Source organism: Durio zibethinus, chromosome 6 (genome assembly GCF_047325235.1).
Source record: "Durio zibethinus cultivar Kanyao isolate XHJ-2024 chromosome 6, ASM4732523v1, whole genome shotgun sequence".
Taxonomy (NCBI): Eukaryota; Viridiplantae; Streptophyta; class Magnoliopsida; order Malvales; family Malvaceae; genus Durio; species Durio zibethinus.
The window spans coordinates 8,936,665-8,957,231 of NC_143167.1; the positions used below are offsets into that span (position 1 = coordinate 8,936,665).

A 20,567-nucleotide genomic window follows, 5' to 3' on the forward strand; every position below is an offset into this window, starting at 1 on the left:
TTTGTGGTTACTTCTTTTAACTTTTTCGCGTAACTTTTATCTTTATTAGCAACTCTTGTTTTAACTTAACTATTGTTGAAAAAGTTGAGGAAGAATAACTATTGTTGTCCTAGACTACCTATTTTTACTCAAAAAAAATTTTGTACTTCCTCATTTCATCTCTATCCATGGATCTAAATGTATCTATTACTATTGGATCTATATTCGTATATTAATTTCCTTAAAACTTCTGTATACTCCTTTTCCTTTTTTTTTTTTTGCATAGATTCCTTTTTCTTTTGATTTTCCTTTACTATATCGAAGAAGTACACAAAAAATGGAGCAAAGTCAAGCTTGCGACCTGGTTAAAGTAGAAAAATCCCCCAACTTTTTGACGCCATTTATAATAATATTTTTATTTTATATTAAACGCTACAATTAACCGTTATGATAAATTTCAATGAATTGTGAAAAAAGATTTTATTTATTATCATAAGGTTAAAAAGTGCCCTCATTACTTAAATTCCAAAAAGAAAAGAATATCTAAAACAACATATAAGATAATGCTATGGCCAACCTTATCTCAATACACATACAATATAGAAACTCAGAAAAATTTTTTTCTTTTATAGTCAAGGGTCAGCTCAGCCATGAATCATGATCTAGGCCATGTATTTGTATTCAATTGAAAATAACGCGGAAGCCAAGCTACCCATCCGTCAAGTATGAGGCCAGCAAACCTCCTTTCATGGAACTATAGTAGTTCCATTTAACCAACAATTAATCACTCCATTGCAGTGTTCTCTTCCTGAACCTTTTGAATACCTACCAAACGGGCATAATCCACCCACCTATAAAAGCCATTTTGGAAATTGTGAAAAAGTCAGAAGCTGTTGACAACAAAATGACTTTCTTAACAAAGTAAAATATTCGAAGATTGATATCGACTCTTACAATAGGGAACCCAAGTATGTGTTGCCTGTTCGAACAGCAAAGCATATTGCACTCAACATAAGCTTATGCTGGTGTAGCAAAGGCTCCAAAATCCGCTGCTCGATTACACCAGCCAGAACTTGGTACCTATTCGACAAAACAAAATCCTCAGCAAAATTTACAAAGAAGGGTGCAGAGTATTATGTGACATGGAAAAGTTCTAAAAGATGGTGAATATATTCGAAGGGTCCAGTATTTGTTCACTTTTGAACTGCAAAATAAGTTGCTAAAGTATAGTATTTAAATAAATTTAAGACAGCATCAAAATGGAAAAATTGAAAGTAGGAAATCAAGGTACAAATTAATATTCCAATGAATTTTAAACTGTGCAAAATCATTATTTTGACCTCTCAGATAGGTTTGGGAATTGGTTTTTCTAATATCTGCATCCTAACACGAGCATCATGGTGAAATTGCAAAGTATAATCACTTAGAGTGGTTTGGCCTTAACCCATAAAGTTACGTGCTGGAAAGAATATTAGTACAAAAATTAGGTGATTGAAGTAACACTTGTTTGTAATGAGCAAACTTGAACTCTTAACTAAAATTAGTTCATTCCACTCACCCCTACTGCAAAAAACAAAAGTTAAAAACTATCGCAGATAGCGGTGACTCCCAATACACTAAATAAGCAACAAAAAGTCCTTGTCCCTCATGAAAATAGAAGTTTAAAGTGCAAATAAAATAAAAAAGAAAAAGATTTATTTAAATGAAAGACTCGGATCAGAAAGGTATATATAAAACAGGATTGTTTATCCTTTATCTTCTATTTTTAACAAAAAGATTAAATATCCAGCTAATTAATTTTGTATATCAATCAAAATGTCCCAAGCAAATGCTCACAAGTATATCACAACAAATAATGACGAACACCCTTATTGCACGATGTACTGACGACTTGATCATAAAACTTCGGCAGCCGTGGCTGAAATGAAAATCATCCCTCTATTTATATCTATGACTTTGCACAAAGCAGACTTGAAACTTAGCATTGATATACCCCCCTATTGGTTTAGTTTAAGCATACTATAGTTTCTATAAGGAGAAAATTCATGTAAGATTTTTCAATATGAGAACTTAAAAAGTCTCTTATAATAGTTAAATTTATGGCCAAACAATACAGTAACTAGATATATAGCTTGACACATACTCAGAGGCAACTAGCAGAAGAGCTGGTTTTCCTTCTACTAAGCAAATAAGTATATTATCATCTGACCAGAAAAATAGCTTATAGCATCATAGCGTTCATTGACACCAAAACAAGCAATCAATGCATTTAGGTACGTGTTAGCCTGATATGATATTTAAAGCTAATGCTCCCAAAAAAAAAAAAAAAAACCTTTAGACTTCAATAATACGTTAGATGATTTTATAAAATAATCAGCAATTCACCGTTGGCTCCCAAGTGGACACCCCAGTGGTTAGTTGTTGAGGCTCCAACTTGGAAGCCTACAATTGGAATCTTAGGATGGAATAGTTGGGCATTATGGGATGGGAGAGCCACCTCCCTTTAGGCAGCTCAATATTATGTAATATTATCAAAGTGGATCACTGTTAACCACAATTGTAAAAGCATTTCCATGAAAAATAGACATATCCAAACCTTAAGAACTAAAAATACGAAATCTACAAACCTGAGGTTGCTAGAAACTGCCATATATACACCATAGGCAACACTGGTGGATAGTATGGGAACGTTTTCTACTTCAGCCACGGAAGACTTATCAACAGCCCTTCTTGCATTAATCAAGGCATTTGTGACAGCTGTGCCAACCTACAAGAAAAGAAATTTCAATAAATGCCAGATTTGGATTTTCAATTTGATAAATCAATTTGCAAAAAAGCAATGATATCCTTCATAGAAATGGAAAAGACAATAAGATTTGACAAAATTTGAAAGGGGAAAATTAGCTTTACAACTGTATTAAGTTTGATTGCAGACAATTTTCTCAGCCACTTGAAAGAATAAACAAATAACAGGGAAAAAAGAGTAACAGCTGAAGAAAAACTTACCAGTGAAGAAGTGGTGCCTACTGCAAAAAGCTTTGCCCCATTACGCTGCAGAGCACAAACAATTAAAATACAAAATGATGGTTTGTTCATATCTAAGATATTCATATATCTTATTTTTTTAAAGTTTACCAGACACGAAAGATCTCCTTACCATCACTGCACCTAATCTCTGCAAAAGTGAATACGAAGTCCCAGGAAGAGCAACCTGCAGACAGAATTTCAAGACCATAAAACATTTAGAAAGAAACTTTGCAAAATCTCCATGCAATTTCATCAGCAAAGATAAAAACACAAACCTGAAAAGCATTATCAGGGCAGCTATAGAAGAACTTGGAAATAGCTCCAGCACTGACTGCAAGAGGAGGCCGGAGAGAGACAGTAGGGGCAGGAAGATAAACAAGCATGAAATCCGCAATTATGGCCATTACCTAGAAAAACAAATTGAAAATAAAATGATAGAAATAACAGAGTTGGACATATAATTCATATTAACCTATACCTTATGTGTGCTAATGGATCTCTCAGGGTCAGGGAAAATAGGCATTGTACAGCAACAATTTCGAAGCTAAGAATAATACACATTTTCCTAAGAAAGCCTCATTGCTTTCTCATGGTATCAATTTCTATAGACTATAAGTATTGCTCACAAGAAAGTATCAATCTGCAATTAATTCTATTTCTTAACTACAAAAAGTAGACAGATAATATACGGTGCCAACCCGTGATATATTTTATAATTCGGAGAAAAAAAACGGAAGAGAAAAAATATAAGAACAGACTACAGAAGGATCTTTCTAGATGTTACTCATTAACCAACAGCCTTTATTAAATCAACGCAACAAATCATCACCTATTATATTGGTTCATATTGTTTCACAGTCCAATGAAGTACTAGAATCTACATCTGTTTGATGTTCCAATCACTAGAAAACGCAAGACACATTCTCTTAGGAGAAATTCCTAGATCCTCTTGCTGTAAAGGTAAAAAGCTATCTTCTATTAATACTTTGTGTCATTTAGGGAGTTGATAAAACTAAACTCAACAGGATCTGAATTATAATTCTCAGGACCTGATTTCCCTAACAAAACCTTAACTCTAATTAAATCATGCCTTTTCCCTCTCCATCATTCAACAAAACTCCATTTCTAATCTGTCCCAGATGATCTTTTAGCAGAACAGTAGAGGATGAGCATGCAAAACCACATAAAGGTGAAGATTAGTGTTAAAAGCTTATTACTCTGTGGTTAGATTTCTATGAGGACATGCATAGGTGTAGGAGTCACATGTTGGTTGCTTTGGAAGAAAGAGATTTATTCATTCCATTCATTCCCATTAATCTTGAACTACCAACTTCTTTACCACTAGCCAAAAATGGGTTTGGGAGCAAGCTGTGGCTCAACCCCCTTGATGGATGGCGTAGAGCATTTGCAGCAAACCTCAAAGGATGAGCTGAAGGTCTACAAGCTGTACATTTTAAGGCCCCTCCTGGCATTGGTTCCCAAGTGGATAGGGGCTCCTACATTCAAACAAAATTAGGGCTGCCACAACTGGTAAGTGGTAACCCCATCAATCTTTTTTTCTTGTTAGCTAAAATTATATGTAACACTTCAACTGTGATCCAGCATGTTCATCCAATTACCCTAATGATGGCAGGATTTTTGGTTTTAAAACTGAAAAAATAGTGCACATTCCTACAGATGCTTAAATCTATATGTGATTTATTTAAAATTAACAATCCATCATATCGAACTACTATAGTTAAGAAAGTCATTATGAAAGAAAACTTTAAGCAGCTCATAGAACTCTTCTAACAATGACAACACAGCTAACTTCTAATCTTTTATGGAAAACAGAGCATTAAATGGAAGATAATAGATTTATTTTCCTTAAGTTATAACATGATTTTTTATTTTTTTTAGATCTTGAGATTGAAAAACTAATAGTTTGTCAATGAAAAAATTCTAAAGGATCAATTAATAGCCTTAAAGTGGCATCAAAGTTCAGCATCTGCCCTGAAATCAATCTATATGCTCAATGACATCCTCAAATTTATTCTTCTAATTTACCCAAGCGAGTCATCCTTGCTATTCATACCAAAAGAAGACTGATAAAGTGCATATTTAAAAAAAAAGAAAAAAAAAGCTATGAGGTAAACAATGATACCACATCTGCAAAAACAATTTCAAGCTCCTTGAAAAAGTTTTCTCTGCGACGTTCATATTCTGCAGCAGTCTAGAAAACAAGAAAAGAACATAAGTATAATAGTTGTTAAGATGGAATCAATAAAACTGAATGAGCCACACAGAATGGAGTACAAGAGAGACAGAGGTCATTACAGAGAACAATCCTTTAAAAGTAGGGCACTGCATGATAGCAAAATTTTGGATCATGCATAAGCATGGCTCTTGTAGGTTCAGTTGCTTAGGCACAGACTCAACCAAGTTGTTTTAATAGCTTAGCCAGGCTGAGTTGCCAATTTGCCATGACACACAGCTTACACAATCAGGAACATGTAATTCTAGAAAAACCACATACTTACACAAGCAAGACAGATGGACTTCATTATGGATAAAACCTTCCAACTTGGTCAATTCAAACGCTTCTCCACTATATCTATATTTAGGCAGTTTTCTTCCTAAGATACATTTTATTTTATTGATGATTCCATCTAAAATTTTTAACTTAAATGTCAAAGCCAACAGAAGGCAAAGTAACCCAAAATTTTGGCTAAGATTAATCTTACAGACAAAGATCACAAGAAAAAAAAAAAGCAACTTTAATAAATCCCAGGCTCAAAAAAAGAAAAAAAACAAGAAAAGTAAGTTTTTCTTCCTCCTTTATCCAAAATCTACCTATCCTGGCTACAAAATAACCATGATATATACACCAAGGTATTTTACTTATTTCACAACAAATCAACCATCATAAACTACTTAGCATTGATTAAGAAATAAAAACCGCATTCCAAATTGTCATAGCAATAAAAAATGATGAAGTGAAAAAGAATAAGAATAAAATCTTTGACAAATTCAAACCAAATTTAAAAAATAAATAAATAAATATAAACCATCCATTTATATTATCAATACTAAAAAAAAAAAAAAAAAAAAAAACCAAAACCCCCAAGACGCAAAAGGCAGAAGTTAAAAAAGAAAAGAAACAGAACAGACGAACCTTGGTGAAGATTCCAACACCACACTCCATGGCCACTTTAGCTAAGAAAAGATCATCAGCCAATAGCCTTTCTTTAAACCCACCAAACTGCATCAACCACCGCATAAGCCCCGACTTTTCAAGCCCCAAGAACCTCTCTATAACCGATCCAGGAATCCTCCCAGCTTGGATCGCCGCCGCCAAATCCTTCGGCAAACTCTCCATTAACCTCCCTGTCTCAGCCAGTACAATCATCGCCTCTTTCCTGTTCTTATCACCCGCATTTTCATCACCCCCTTTGCCTTTTCCATTGTCATTGTTTCCACCGCCACCACCCGAGTTGTTGTTGTTGTTGTAAATGTCGCCACCACCTCCCCCGGGAAGGGTGGAAAAGGTTAAGAACGAGGAAGGTTGGCGGCGGTGGAGACTGGTCGAGGAGGACGAAAGGCGAAGGTGGAGGTGGAGACGGAGAGGGGAAATGATGGAGAATTTAGGGGTGGTCTTAGGAAGAACAGAGAAAGACGGGGAAGGGGTGAAGAGGCAGGTGGCGGTGGACATTGTTGGGCAGCGGCTGGCGGTGATGGGGTTGTCTAAGAGTTTGGAGTTTTGTTTCGCCTTACGTTGTCTTCAAAGTTATGGATGTTTGGTTTGTCGTTGTTTTGATTGTTGGCGGGCGTTGAGTAAACGCCACTAAAGGGTTTTTGTCTGCAATTTTAGTCAAGGGTTAAATTCTTACCCACCCTATGTTTCCATCATGTGAAACTCACGCTCCTCCTTCTATCTACCATTTTATTGAGCAAACAAACTCCATTTACTTTCATCAAACAAATAATGTCATTCTTATGTAGATATGTTCTATTTTTTTTTTAAGAATAATAATGTAATTTTCTTTTTCTTTTTTATGTGCATAATGCTATTTTCTTTGTCAGCTGCGGCACCAAAGTTTTATAGTTAAAATTTTCAGGTTTTTTTTAATGAGAAATTTTATTATTTGTTTTCATAATTCAAAGTGGAGGAATTTTAATGTGTACCAATTTTTTTTTCTTTTTCTAATAGTAAGAATAGTTGATCTTAACCAAAATTATAGTTAAAAATTTAAAGGGTTTATAGAGATTTCATATTTAAAATGTTAAAAAAAATTATCTAGGAGAGACTATTTTTTTCATAGTATTTAATATAAACTGATCACTTTAAAAATCATGGTGATTTATATATGAAGATTAAATTATTATGTTTAGTAAGAATTCGATAATTTTACGTGATGATGATCTTAGATCACCAAGAGTTATTAAACCACTACTTTGAAGGGTAATCTAATTCTTATCTAAAAGAATGAAAAACTTTTATCAAAAGTAATATGTAAAATTTATAATAGTAAATATTACCGATTTAACATGTGAATTAAAATTTTGCTTTATCTTAAAATTGTAATTATTTTATACTATAGTTTTTTATATCTTAAAATTAATATTCATTATAACAAGTTCAAAAATAATTTTTGTATTTTTATTTTTAATATTTTATATAAGATAATCTTTTTGTTTTTACTTCGATTATAAACTTAATTGAGTAGTTTTATTTTCTAATTCAATTTTTTTTACATAATTTATATATAAAAATTAATTTATCTATTAATAAATATATTTATTAATTTTGTTGATGTTGTTTTTTAGTGTCTTAGCTAAAAGAAGGTAAGGTGAGGTTGAAGGGAAGACAGCTGGGGCATATGGCCATAAAAGTACAATCAAAAGGTGTTGAAGTTGTTGCTTTGAAATGTGCTCCAATGTTCAAGTCAATGAGGTATATCAAGTAAGGTAAGAAAGGAAGGAAGAAAAAGGTGATGAAGTGTCTGTGGTTAGCTTCAGAGAAGGTAAGCTAAGGTATAAGGTGTGGGAATGTCTTTCGTACCTAGGTTTCCTTACTACCTTATGTATAAGATGATGGTTGGTGATAAGATCAGGGCAACTGATAGTTGATAGTTGATGGGGTGCATACGTAGAGCTCAAGAAAGGTCTATGTGGGTAGCTGTGACTCATATTTAATGATCCCAAGCAATATGTAGACTATATTTAATAGTCCTAGGCAGGTTAATGGCCAAATGGTCAGTTGTGAGGTGATTATCTTGATGATGTATTAATGGGATGTTGGGTAAATCTTTGTTTTGGCTAAGGGTGAGCTATTTCCTTAAGAGCAGATGATAAGGTGTTTTGGCTAGGTAACTTGAAAATCTAACTATGTTGACCAAACTTTGGTGAGGTTGATCGAGTAAGTTGGATATAACAATTGCCCCCCAAGTTTAAAGGGGCTTATAAAACGACCGCCTTTAAACCATTACCCAAGGCTTGAATAGAAAAAGAAAGGAAAAGAAAATGCTTTGGCGAAGAGAGAACTATAACTTGGCGTGCTTTGTTATGGTGACGTGTCCCTTTATGGTAAAAAGAGCATCGTTGGTGAGTAATTGTGCTAAGGTAACCCTTTAGGGCTAAACAAGTGTGCTTTGGTGAGCTTGATTGATGACGTGCCATGCTAAGAAGCAGTGAATGTCTTTTGGTGAGCTAGGAAGTTAGTAGAGTTTGTCATAATATATAGATCTGTAAATCTATAGCTAGACTTAACAAGAATAGTCGTCACTAATCTTTTTTTAAATGTGATTGGCCACTTAAGAAAACTATCCTTTTAAAGAGCTCCTAAGCTTGACTAAGGGTCTTTAAAAGAATAAGTTCTAATCTACTAATTAGAATATGGTTTAAGAGTTCGGTTACATATGAGAAAAGTTATAGCACCTTCACATGCTCATCCAAAGAATGGTACAATTTTATTTTAAATTATCCTAAGGTCTTGATTCTAATGGTCTTAAATTTTAATGTTAAATATAATTTTTAAAATTTCTCCATCAATCTGATAGAATTTTTAAAAATACTTCTTCATCTTAAGAGTATTCAAGAATATCATTTATTTTCTTCAAAAGGTTCTGTCGTCGAAAAAAAAATTAAATTTTTTTTATTTTTGGTTTTTTATGAAAATATATCTAATTATTCTACCATTTGAACCAAATTAGAAATATTTTCTCACTTAAAAATTTTTTAGATAATCAATCATTTGCGATTATTAAGAATTTTATCCTCAATTTTTTTTTATTTTTACTTCTAAATTTTTCATTATTTTGGTCTATTTAGAAATTCTTTTTCTATTTTTTTATCTTTGAAAAAAATAATATGACAATTATTTTTTGAAGTTTCATTTAAATTCTTCCACCATTTGAGATAAATTTAAAGAAATTTCTCACCTAGAGATTTTTTAAGAAATTTACCATTTAAAATTTTTAAGATTCTCATCATTAGATAATTGTCAACCAAATTTTTTTGTTTGAAAAAGAATACAATTACATTTATTGAAATTTCACTTAAATTATTCTACCATTTGGGACAAAATTTAGAAAAATTTCTCACCTAAATATTTTTTAAAAAATTTATTTAAATTTTCTAATATTTTCATCATTGGATAATTAGTATTTAATTCCAAAATTTTTATTAAAATTTGTGTTTTTTTGTTTTTTTATTTATTATTTTTGAATTGAAAATAAATATTAATTATTATTATTGAAACTTTATTTAAATTATTTCACCATTTGGGACAAACTTAGAGAAATTTCTCACTTAGAGATTTTTTAAAAAATTTACCATTTAAATTTTTTAAGATTCTCATCATTGGATAATTACTATTTAATTCCAAAATTTTTGTTTTTTGTTTTTTTATTTATTATTTTTGGAATTGAAAATAAATATTAATTATTATTATTGAAACTTTATCTAAATTATTTCACCATTTTGGACAAGTTTTAGAAAAAATTTCTCACCTACAAATTTTATAGAAATTTACCATTTGAAATTTCTAAAAATTTCATCATTGGATAATTATTATTTATTCTCAAAAAATATTATTTTATTTTGTTTTATATATTTTTTAATTTTTTTTAAATTTAATCATACAAAAATGCTTTAAAAATAAATAAACTAATGAAATAAATAAATAAAATAACAAATACCAAACAGGATCAGCTCAGCTCGGTGGTTGGAACCACTCGATTACAAACATAGATGATGGCTCCAAAGACGCGACTTGGCGATTCGGTGTAGATCAGCTTGGCTGAAATGCGGGTCAACACTATGGGTTGGCCTCTAGGCAGTAAAATGCGTAGATCTTGGGCTGAGTTAAATGCCAAAACGACATTATTTCGGTAAGGTATAAAAGGTAAAAAATCATCTTTTTTCTCAAATTTCTCTTTTTTCCTCTATCTTCTCTTCTTTTTTCCTTTATTCTCTCTCTAAAACCCTAATGAACTCCAGTTTAATCTTCACTGAATTCTAAAAATTCTCTCTGAAATCTAGGTTAAGTCCCCAGAAGTTCGTCAGAATTTATAAAACCCACTAGAATATTGCCATAATATGGATTTCTTTGTCGGAAATGATGAATCTTGCTGAAAACTTTCACCAAAATCTAGATTTTTCCAAAACTTTCTAGAAAAAAAACTTCTTTTCAAACAAAAAATTTTTCTAAAAATTTTATACCTTCTAATTGCTTTCGTGCATGTTTTTTCTATTTATCTTTTTGTGTTTTTTTCCTTTTGTATAAGTATGTATTTATAAAGTTTTGATCAAAAGAACCCTATACTAGAAAGGAATTCCAATTTCCTTTAAATTATGACTTCAAACCTTAAATCTAACTCAAACTTTATAGTCCAATCAAACAATTTCACACAAACCTAACCACTTGGTTTTTTCCTTTTTTATTTTTTTATTTTTATTTTTATTAACCAAACAATTAGAACCCTAGACAAATTAGAGTATCTATAGCTGTCGCTCTTTTTGTATTTTTTTTTTGCACATTTTTGGTAAAACAGTAATTGTGCAAAAACGTAGACAACCCAATCAAGAATCAACTCAATATATATATATATATTGCATACTCGGACTTCTTGAATAACATAAAAACTCATTTAAATAGAGGCTCCATAACTTTTGAGAAATAAATAAAGCTCTTTTAAGCATAGGCTCAATGACTTTTGAAAAATAAATAAGGCTCCTCTAAATAAAGGCTCAATAACTTCAAAAAATAAATAAGGCTCCTCTAAACAACGTTTTAATGACTTTTAAAAAATAAATAAGGTTTCTCTAAACAGAGGCTCAACGACTTTTAAAAAATAAATAAGGCTCCTCTAAGCAAAGGCTCATGACTTTGAAAAATAAATAAAGTTTCTCTAAATAAAGGCTCAATAACTTTTGAAAATAAATAAAGCTCATCGACAATCATGTCTAGAGGTCTTCGAGATCATAAAAAAAAATTACAAGAGATTATGTTCAAAGGTCTTACAAATCGTTTCTAATATTGAGAAATATCATTTTTCAAAAATCAAAACCTTACCTTAGAGGTTTTCTTTTTTCAAATGAGAATTTGAAATTTTTTCATTGAAAAGTCTTCATATTTATCTTATCCATATGGGATCTTGAAATATCCTTGCTTCATAAATTCATGCACTAAACATTTAGAAATGCAATGCATGTTACGCACTAAACATTCAAAAATGCAATGCATGCTATGCAAATGTCAAGCTTTCCTCTAAAAGTTCAAAATCTCTTATTATGAAAATTCTCAATCTTTCATCAAAGTCAAAACTTTGTAAAGAATGTCATGATAATGATGCAAATGCTTTTTTAATGATACAAATGAAATAGTCTAGATTCTCACAACACTACTAATGCCATATTCTAAATTATGATTCAAATGTTTATTGCATGATACAAGTGCATAGCCAAACCAAATTACATACATGTATTGTTCAAACTACAATGTAAACATAATACATGCATTGCAGATGTCACTAACATTAATTTCATAAAATTCTAATTAATTTTAGTAATATAGTTCTCAAGACTCCATCATCTCTCATTTTCCTTTTTAACTTCTTAGCACTAGCCATTTTAAAATAAATTCTATCAATTGATCTACATTATTTTCATCATCTGATCACAACTTACAAGTTATGTCGACCAATCCATCACCATAGTCATCACTTGGTTACATCATGTGTCTTTTCAAATCATCGTTTTAGGTTTCTACCATCTTTTCAATATTTTACCATTATCATCTTGGATTTTTTTTCAAAAGAATACATGAATCTTGTATGAACATTAGCATTCATTAATTATCATTTCAAATTATGACAAATATAATGCTGTCATAACGTTTAGATCCGGGGATCTATCACTAAACATTGACTTGAAGGAGTCGCTACCAATCTTTTTTATCTAGGTGCGATTGGCCACCTAATGAATCTATTCTTTCAGGAAACACCTAAGTTTAAGGGTCCCTAAAAGAATAGGTTCAGGTCTACTAACCAGAACAGGGTTCGGGAGTTCGATTACGTGTGAGGAAGGTTATAGCACCCTCACAATGCCTATTGAAAGATGGTACCAGCTTAATTTTATGTTATTCAATAAGCCTTAAAAATTTACTAAGTAATTAATTATTGAAAATTATTCTCAATTGACTATAATACTTTTAGCAGAAAATTAAAAAATTCCCTCACTTAAGAGTATGCAAGAAAACTATTATTTCACTTGCAGAGACTCTATCGTCGGATTATTTAACATTAAAGAAAATTCAAAAAAATAAAAAAGAAAAAAACGATTGTTTTTGTACAGAAAAATTGATAATTTCAACTTTTTTTCAAAATATTTTTTAGAAATTTTAATTTCGAGAAAAATTGATACTTTCAACTTTTTCTCAAAAATCCATTTTTGAAAACTTATTTTTTTAAAAAAATTGATACTTTTAACTTTTCTCCAAAAATATTTTTTTGGAAAGCTTATTTTCAAGAAAAATTGATACTTTTAACTTTTCCCCAAAAATATTTTTTAGAAAGCTTATTTTCAAGAAAATTTAATACTTTCAAATTTTTCTCAAAAATATTTAAAGAAGCCAGATCCCAACAATGTAGGGACCTCAGCAACATTCTTGGCAAGAGAGCAAATGAGCCAACTGTATCCATATGGAGCCTTGTCCTTGCCCACGTGTCCACCATAACACATGTCACCGCCCTTTGCAATGGCTCCAGCGCTTACGACTTTGGCTATAACGGCTTCCACGTTTTCAATCTTGATGCAAAGCACACATCCAGTTTCTTCACTTTTCATAAGAATAAAATTACCAGCGATGTCAGATACAAGAGCAGTAGAGCCAACGAGCTCAAACTGAACCGAGAGGATATGAAGAAGCTCATGCTCAGTCTTGCACTTTGGGTAAAGAGTACAGTTATTATCGATAGTGTCAAACGCGATCTTGTAGAATTACAGTACATCAACTACCTTTGGTGCTTCCACCATCATCTGTACCTTGATCGTTGTGAACTCCACTGCCATTACTTTTTCAGCTCTTCCGTTCTGGCCTCCTGCAACTGAAGGAGTGGATGAGGGAAGAGAAAACAACATCCTAAATATGGGTTGACCTTAGTGTTGCGCCTGAAGCAATAATCACATCAATACAGAAGCAATAGACAACAATCAATAATCAAATGTGCAGGAAAAATAAAGCACACCAAGATTTACGTGGAAAACCCTCCAGTGTAGAGGGAAAAACCACGGGCCACCAGAAAAATCTTCACTATCAAATAATAGTTATACAAAGTTCTTTTCTAGCTAAAACTAGAGCTAATCAACAACTAGAGAAACAATTGGAGAAATCTCACCAAATAAGTGACTCAACAAATACATCCTGGATTTATTCCTAGAGAGCTTCAAACCCGATCTTCACCGTTCAGAATGTATAACTCTGAATCATAAACCTCCTGACAAGGTTCCAACTCAATCGGACCACGGATCGACTTCCGTTTAACCAACTCTCCCTTCTCCTTTTTCTCTCTTTGCTTTTCCTGGCTTTTCTTTTTTCTCTGCTTGGTTGTCAACTCACACATAAAACAACCCCACCTCTTTTTTATTAAGTAGCTAGGGCTCTGTGTAAAATAAAAGATCAAGGCCCATGGCCTTTACTTGGTCCAAAACCACTTACATGGGACTGGACCCCATTTTCCTAACAATCTCCCCCTCCAGCCCCATTAGGAGGAGATTCATCACCATAGCAGTTTCATTTGGAACTTACCTTGGCCAGGGAACTCATTCTGGCCAAGTTACTGCAAAGCTCAAGCTTTTCCCTGGGAAGTATCTTAGTCAACATATCTGCCACATTTTTATTAGTATGGACTTTCTTCAATAGCATCTGTTGTTCTTCAATCACTGAACGTAACCAATGATATCTAACATCAATGTGCTTTGTTCTAGCATGGTACATGGTATTCTTACTCAAATCTAAAGTACTCTGGCTATCACAAAATACCACATACTCTTTCTGATTCAACCCTAATTCAAGAAAAAAACGTTTCATCCAAAGCATTTCTTTACATGCTTCAGTTGCTGCAATATACTCAGCCTCTGTAGTTGATAAAGCAACACACTTCTGCAACTTAGACTGCCAAGATACAGCTCCTCCTGTAAAAGTGAACAAATACCCTGAAGTAGATTTCCTACCATCAAGATCGCCTGCCATGTCAGCATCAGTAAACCCTTTTAGAACTGGTTGTGAAACTCCATAAGTCAAGCACATTTTTTAGGTACCCCTCAAATATCTAAAAATCCATTTCACTGCTTCCCAGTGAACCTTTCCTGGATTAGAAAGAAATCTGCTCACTACACCAACTGCATGAGCAATGTCAGGCCTTGTACAAACCATAAAATACATTAAAAAACCGACTGCAGAAGAATAAGGAATACTAGACATAGCTAGTTGCTCTTCCTTAGACACTGGACAAGATTTCTTACTTAGGTGAAAATGGTTGGCAAGTGAACTACTAACTGATTTAGCATGTTGCATGTTGAATCTACCAAGCACTCGTTCAACATACTTTTTCTGTGACAACCACAGCTTTTCAGCTCTCCTATCCCGGATAATGTCCATACCAAGAATCTGCTTTGCTGGACCTAAATCTTTCATATCAAAAGACTTAGACAATTGTTCTTTCAACCTGCAAACCATACTAGCATCTTGTCCTACAATCAACATATCATCAACATATAATAATAGGATAATGAAGTTACCATTAGGGAATTGTTTAATATACACACAAGAATCCGCTGCTGTTCTTTTATAGCTATGACTCACCATAAAAGAATCAAACTTTTTGTACCACTGTCGCGGAGCTTGTTTCAAGCCATACAAGCTTTTCTTCAATTTGCAAACTAAGTGCTCTTTCCCTTTCACTTCAAAACCCTCAGGCTGATTCATATAAATATCCTCCTGCAAATCACCATGCAAAAATGCAGTTTTAACATCAAGTTGCTCAAGCTCAAGATTCAAACTAGCTGCCAATCTCAGTACCACTCGAATAGAACTCATTTTTACAACTGGAGCAAAAATCTCATCAAAATCGATGCCTGGTTTCTGAAAAAAACCTTTTACTACCAATCGAGCTTTATACCTCACTAGTTTGTCACCATCATTTTTCAACTTGAACACCCATTTATTCTTTAATGGCCTCTTCCCTGTTGGAAGTTTAACAAGATCATAAGTACCATTCTTTCGTAATGACTCCATCTCTTCTTTCATTGCTTTTAACCAGTGCTCTCTATCCGGAGTAGCCTGCACATCTTGAAAGCTTTCTGGCTCCCCTTCACTGGTAACTAAAATAAAATTTGAACTTGGATACCTGATAGATGACCTGCGTTCTCTAGTAGATCTCTTAGGCTGAGACTCTACATCACTTGATGCCGAAGGTAGCTCCCCCTGCTTAACACTCTCAGGTAGAGAGGATTGCTCCCCCTGCTCAAAACTAATAGCATCTGGCTCATCACCAACTGTAGCTGGCTCATCCATATCCCCAAGTTCTGTTTCTGGCTCATTTTCACCATCTGTGGCTCTTTCCTGTGAAATCTCTGTCGGTGTTGAAACATCACACTCAACAGTAACTCGTGTAGTCTTCTCATTTTTCTCAAGGTCTGCTATGGTTTTTTTTTCATGAAAGATCACATCTCTGCTTCTGACTGTCTTTCTCTTTACTGGATCCCATACCCTATAGCCAAATTCCTCATCACCATATCCTACAAACACACACTGTGTAGCTTTACTGTCAAGCTTTGATCTCTGCTCTTTCGGCATATGCATGAATGCTTTACACCCAAAAATTTTCAAGTGAGAGTATGAAGCATCTTTTCCTGTCCACACTCTTTCTGGAATGTCAAAGCCCAAAGGAACTGATGGTGACCTGTTAAGTAAATAACAAGCTGTGTTGACTGCTTCACCCCAGAATGGCTTTGGTAATTTTGCCATCCTCAACATACATCTGACTTTTTTCACAATGGTGCGATTCATTCTTTCAGCTATACCATTATGCTGCGGTGTTCCAGGTTCTGTCCTCTCATGCCTGATCCCATGCTTTGAGCAATACTCTTCAAAGCTTTTAGATGTGTATTCCCCACCATTATCAGTTCGAATACACTTCAAGGGTAACCCTGTCATCCTTTCAACCATGACATGAAATTTTTGAAAATACTGCAGTACCTGACTTTTATATTTCAACATATACACCAAAGTCTTACGTGAAGCATCATCAATAAAAGTAACAAAATATATGCTACCACCTAATGACTCAACCTCAATGGGACCACATACGTCAGAATAAATTAATTCCAATCTATTTTCTTTTCTCTGAAAACTTTTACGAAAAGAAACTCTATGATGCTTACCAAACAAATAATAATCACATGAATCAAGATACATACCTTTGGTCAAGGGAATGAGAGAGTGCCTTGCCAAAACCTGTAACCCTTTTTCACTCATGTGTGCCAACCTCCTGTGCCACAAGTTTGCTGAAGCATCATTTTCAACGGTATTTACCTGGTTACCGTTCAATTGCATCCATGTCTTATACATTGTGCAACATAGTTTTCCCCTTGCAACTACCATAGATCCTTTGAGAAGCTTCCACTGTCCATTCTTTTGTCGGCTTTCATATCCCTCCTTATCAAGGACATTAATAGCAAGCAAGTTCATTCTCATATCTGGAATGTATCTGATATCCCTTAAAGTCAACATGCAGCCTGTACTAGTTTGTACACTAATATCACCAATCCCAACAATCTGCGACACACTCTTGTTTCCCATCTTGGTACAACCAAAGTCTCCTGCTTTGTAAGTTGTAAACAACTCTCTTTTAGGAACACAATGATATGCCGCTCCTGTGTCAACTATCCACTCAATGTCAGGATCACTAACATGATTACAATCACCATGTGTACAAATCAAAGTAACTGAATCACTATCTGAATTCACTGCTGCAACATTGCCATCATCTGAACTCTTGCCTTTCTCATCTTTTCGCTCTTGCTTCAAGATTCTACAATTTCGTTTTATATGACCCGCCTTACCACAATGGAAACACTTCACTTTACCTCTAGATTTGGATCTATGTTTAGACTTACCACGGCCTTTTGAGTCCTGACCTCTGTCGATGTTTCTACCCCTGTTCTCTGTGACCAGAGCTTGATTCCCAGGGTCTACATCTTTTCGCCTCGTTTCTTCATTAAGCATACTGTCCTTTACCATTTCCAATGTCACCTTATAATCAGGAGCTGAATTAAGAACAGTCACAACTAGAGTATTCCAACTGTCTGGCAATGAACCCAAAAGAAATAATGCCTTCATTTCATCATCCATTTTAAGCTCCATAGTAGTCATCCGATTAAATATATCGTGAAAATCACTCAAGTGCTCTGTAACAGATCGTCCATCCCTGTACTGTAAAGTTGCAATCTTTTTAACAAGCATAACTTTATTCATACCTGTTTTTCTCTCATACAATGCTGCCAATTTTTTCCAAACAATGTGAACATCTGACTCCTGCGCTATATGATGGAACACGCTGATATCAACCCATTTTTTGATTGTAGCCAGCGTCTTTCTACCTAGCTTTTTCCAGCTTTCATCTTTCATATCTGCTGGTTTAGCCGAATCACCCAATACTGACTCATACAAATCTTTACAGTATAGATGATCCTCTATCATAGGCTTCCAAATTGAATAATTCGATGCTGTCAATTTTATCATGGAACCTGTATCACCCTCCATGATCTCAAACAGAATTTACTTCTATCCTGGGATGCTTCTGTATCGATGTTTCAAAATAACCCTCGCTCTGATACCACTTGTTGCGCCTGAAGCAATAATCACAACAATACAGAAGCAATAGACAACAATCAATAATCAAATGTGCAGGAAAAATAAAGCACACCAAGATTTACGTGGAAAACCCTCCAGTGTAGAGGGAAAAACCACGGGCCACCAGAAAAATCTTCACTATCAAATAATAGTTATACAAAGTTCTTCTCTAGCTAAAACTAGAGCTAATCAACAACTAGAGAAACAATTGGAGAAATCTCACCAAATAAGTGACTCAACAAATACACCCTGGATTTGTTCCTAGAGAGCTTCAAACCCGATATTCACCGTTCAGAATGTATAACTCTGAATCATAAACCTCCTGACAAGGTTCCAACTCAATCGGACCACGGATCGACTTCCGTTTAACCAACTCTCCCTTCTCCTTTTTCTCTCTCTGCTTTTCTTGGCTTTTCTTCTTTCTCTGCTTGGTTGTCGACTCACACATAAAACAACCCCACCTCTTTTTTATTAAGTAGCTAGGGCTCTGTGTAAAATAAAAGATCAAGGCCCATGGCCTTTACTTGGTCCAAAACCACTTACATGGGACTGGACCCCATTTTCCTAACACTTAGCTGGGGCTTCCAATTCCTTGGATGTAGAAGTGAAATCAGATTCATCAGAACTTGACTCATCTCCCTAATCCTTCTTATCGGTTTCTGAACTATCAGGATTATAATCATTATCGTCAGAATCATCTGAAGGTGGTCCAAAGTTAGGATCCTGATTTTGTCCACCTGCAGCTACTGCTGTCTCAGGAAAGACCTTTTTTCAACTATCAATGAGAGAAAAACTTGTTCTTTAAGATTCATTAACCAATTCAATGCAATCAACTTTACAATCGCATCTGGGGCATAACCAACCCTTATCATCCAGAAAAATGTTTTCTTTTAACAAAGGCAGCTGCAAGCAATATTAATGGAATCCACAGTCACAAGCACCATCACATAAAATGATATCATTGTTGGAAGATAGGTCATTGGACCCACATTTTGCATAGAATATAGCTTCACTGTCAATTTATCCCTCAGAATCAAATAAAGATTCTAGGAGCCTTCCTTCAGCACATAGTGAATCAATACGTCGAAATAGATCTTTAATTTTTAATTTGAGTCGAAGAATTTTAGATATAGCACGTAGAAGCTCCTTTTCTGGCTTTAACTTTTCTAGGTTTAGACCCTTCCAGCCTTCTGCAGAATACACTATCATATAACCTTTTGTAGTCTAACCTTTCGATGCTTCATTTCTTGGAAGCAGTAGCACCATCTTTTCTGAAGCTGATTCTATTATCGATAATAGCTCATCATTCAAAGACTCCCTTCCACCAAGTTTAGGGTTTTGTCTCTTGGAATCTCTGAAAGCATTGATAAACATTGCACCTTCTTCTTTTTGAGAGGAAATATTATCTTCTAACATAGAACCAAGATCCTCAGAATCGAATGTAAAATCTGAACTTGAACTTTTCGGCTTAACCGTATTATCATGATCTGGACCATTAGGATCATAATCATCATTTTTTGAATCATCAGATCGAAGTTCTAATTATCCTTCTAATGATTCAAAGGGCTCCTCTGTGCAGCTAATGCAAACTAAATAAATTGGTCCCTTCATAAAAAAGACTACTTGGTGTTTCTCAGCCTTCACCAATTTGACACGATCTCTCCCATTTTCCACGAAGAAAATAATGGCTTAAAGTGTTGCTGAAAAACCAGCTAGCTTGTGTTCATCACCACATCTGAAATTTACTGGTTTGCCAGAATTACTCAAAATAAAGAAGTGTTTCTTCCGTTTCCTCCATGTTATCGAAGCATCATCCTCATTGATGTGGCGTTGCGGTGCCAGGGCAGGGAGAAAATAAAAAATATTGGGTAGACCTAAAGTCTCTATTATTTCTGAGATGACGTGCTTGAACTTGGTGCCAAGGTTGGGAGAAAATCAAAAATATTGGGCAGACACAAAATCTCTATTATTTTTGAGATGACGTACCTGGACTTCGTGCCAAGGCTGGCCCTAGCATCCCTCTCAACGTGCCACCCCATAACATATTGATAATCATATTCAATATCATTAAAAAAAAAAATTGCTCACTAACATTAACAGGCGATCCAGCCTTGTTGTATATGTAGTTTCTCTCACTTCCTTACGGCGAAGCATATATACTTTGTCC

The 20,567-nt window shown here is 34.1% G+C and overlaps 1 protein-coding gene and 1 pseudogene across 1 annotated transcript; both read right to left on the reverse strand.

Moving 5' to 3' along the window:
* Positions 1–444: 444 nt before the first annotated feature.
* On the reverse strand, positions 445–6,814 carry LOC149518410 (protein RETICULATA-RELATED 4, chloroplastic-like). Its single transcript, XM_089762085.1, has 8 exons — positions 6,161–6,814; positions 5,150–5,218; positions 3,282–3,413; positions 3,137–3,190; positions 2,986–3,030; positions 2,607–2,746; positions 934–1,059; positions 445–830 (listed from the first exon to the last, which is right to left on the reverse strand). Exons 1-8 carry the CDS (start codon positions 6,695–6,697, stop codon positions 764–766), a joined length of 1,170 nt encoding a protein of 389 aa, XP_089618211.1. The 5' UTR covers positions 6,698–6,814; the 3' UTR covers positions 445–763.
* A 6,284-nt stretch (positions 6,815–13,098) lies between these two features.
* On the reverse strand, positions 13,099–13,626 carry LOC149518411 (uncharacterized protein At5g48480-like; annotated as a pseudogene).
* Positions 13,627–20,567: the final 6,941 nt, after the last annotated feature.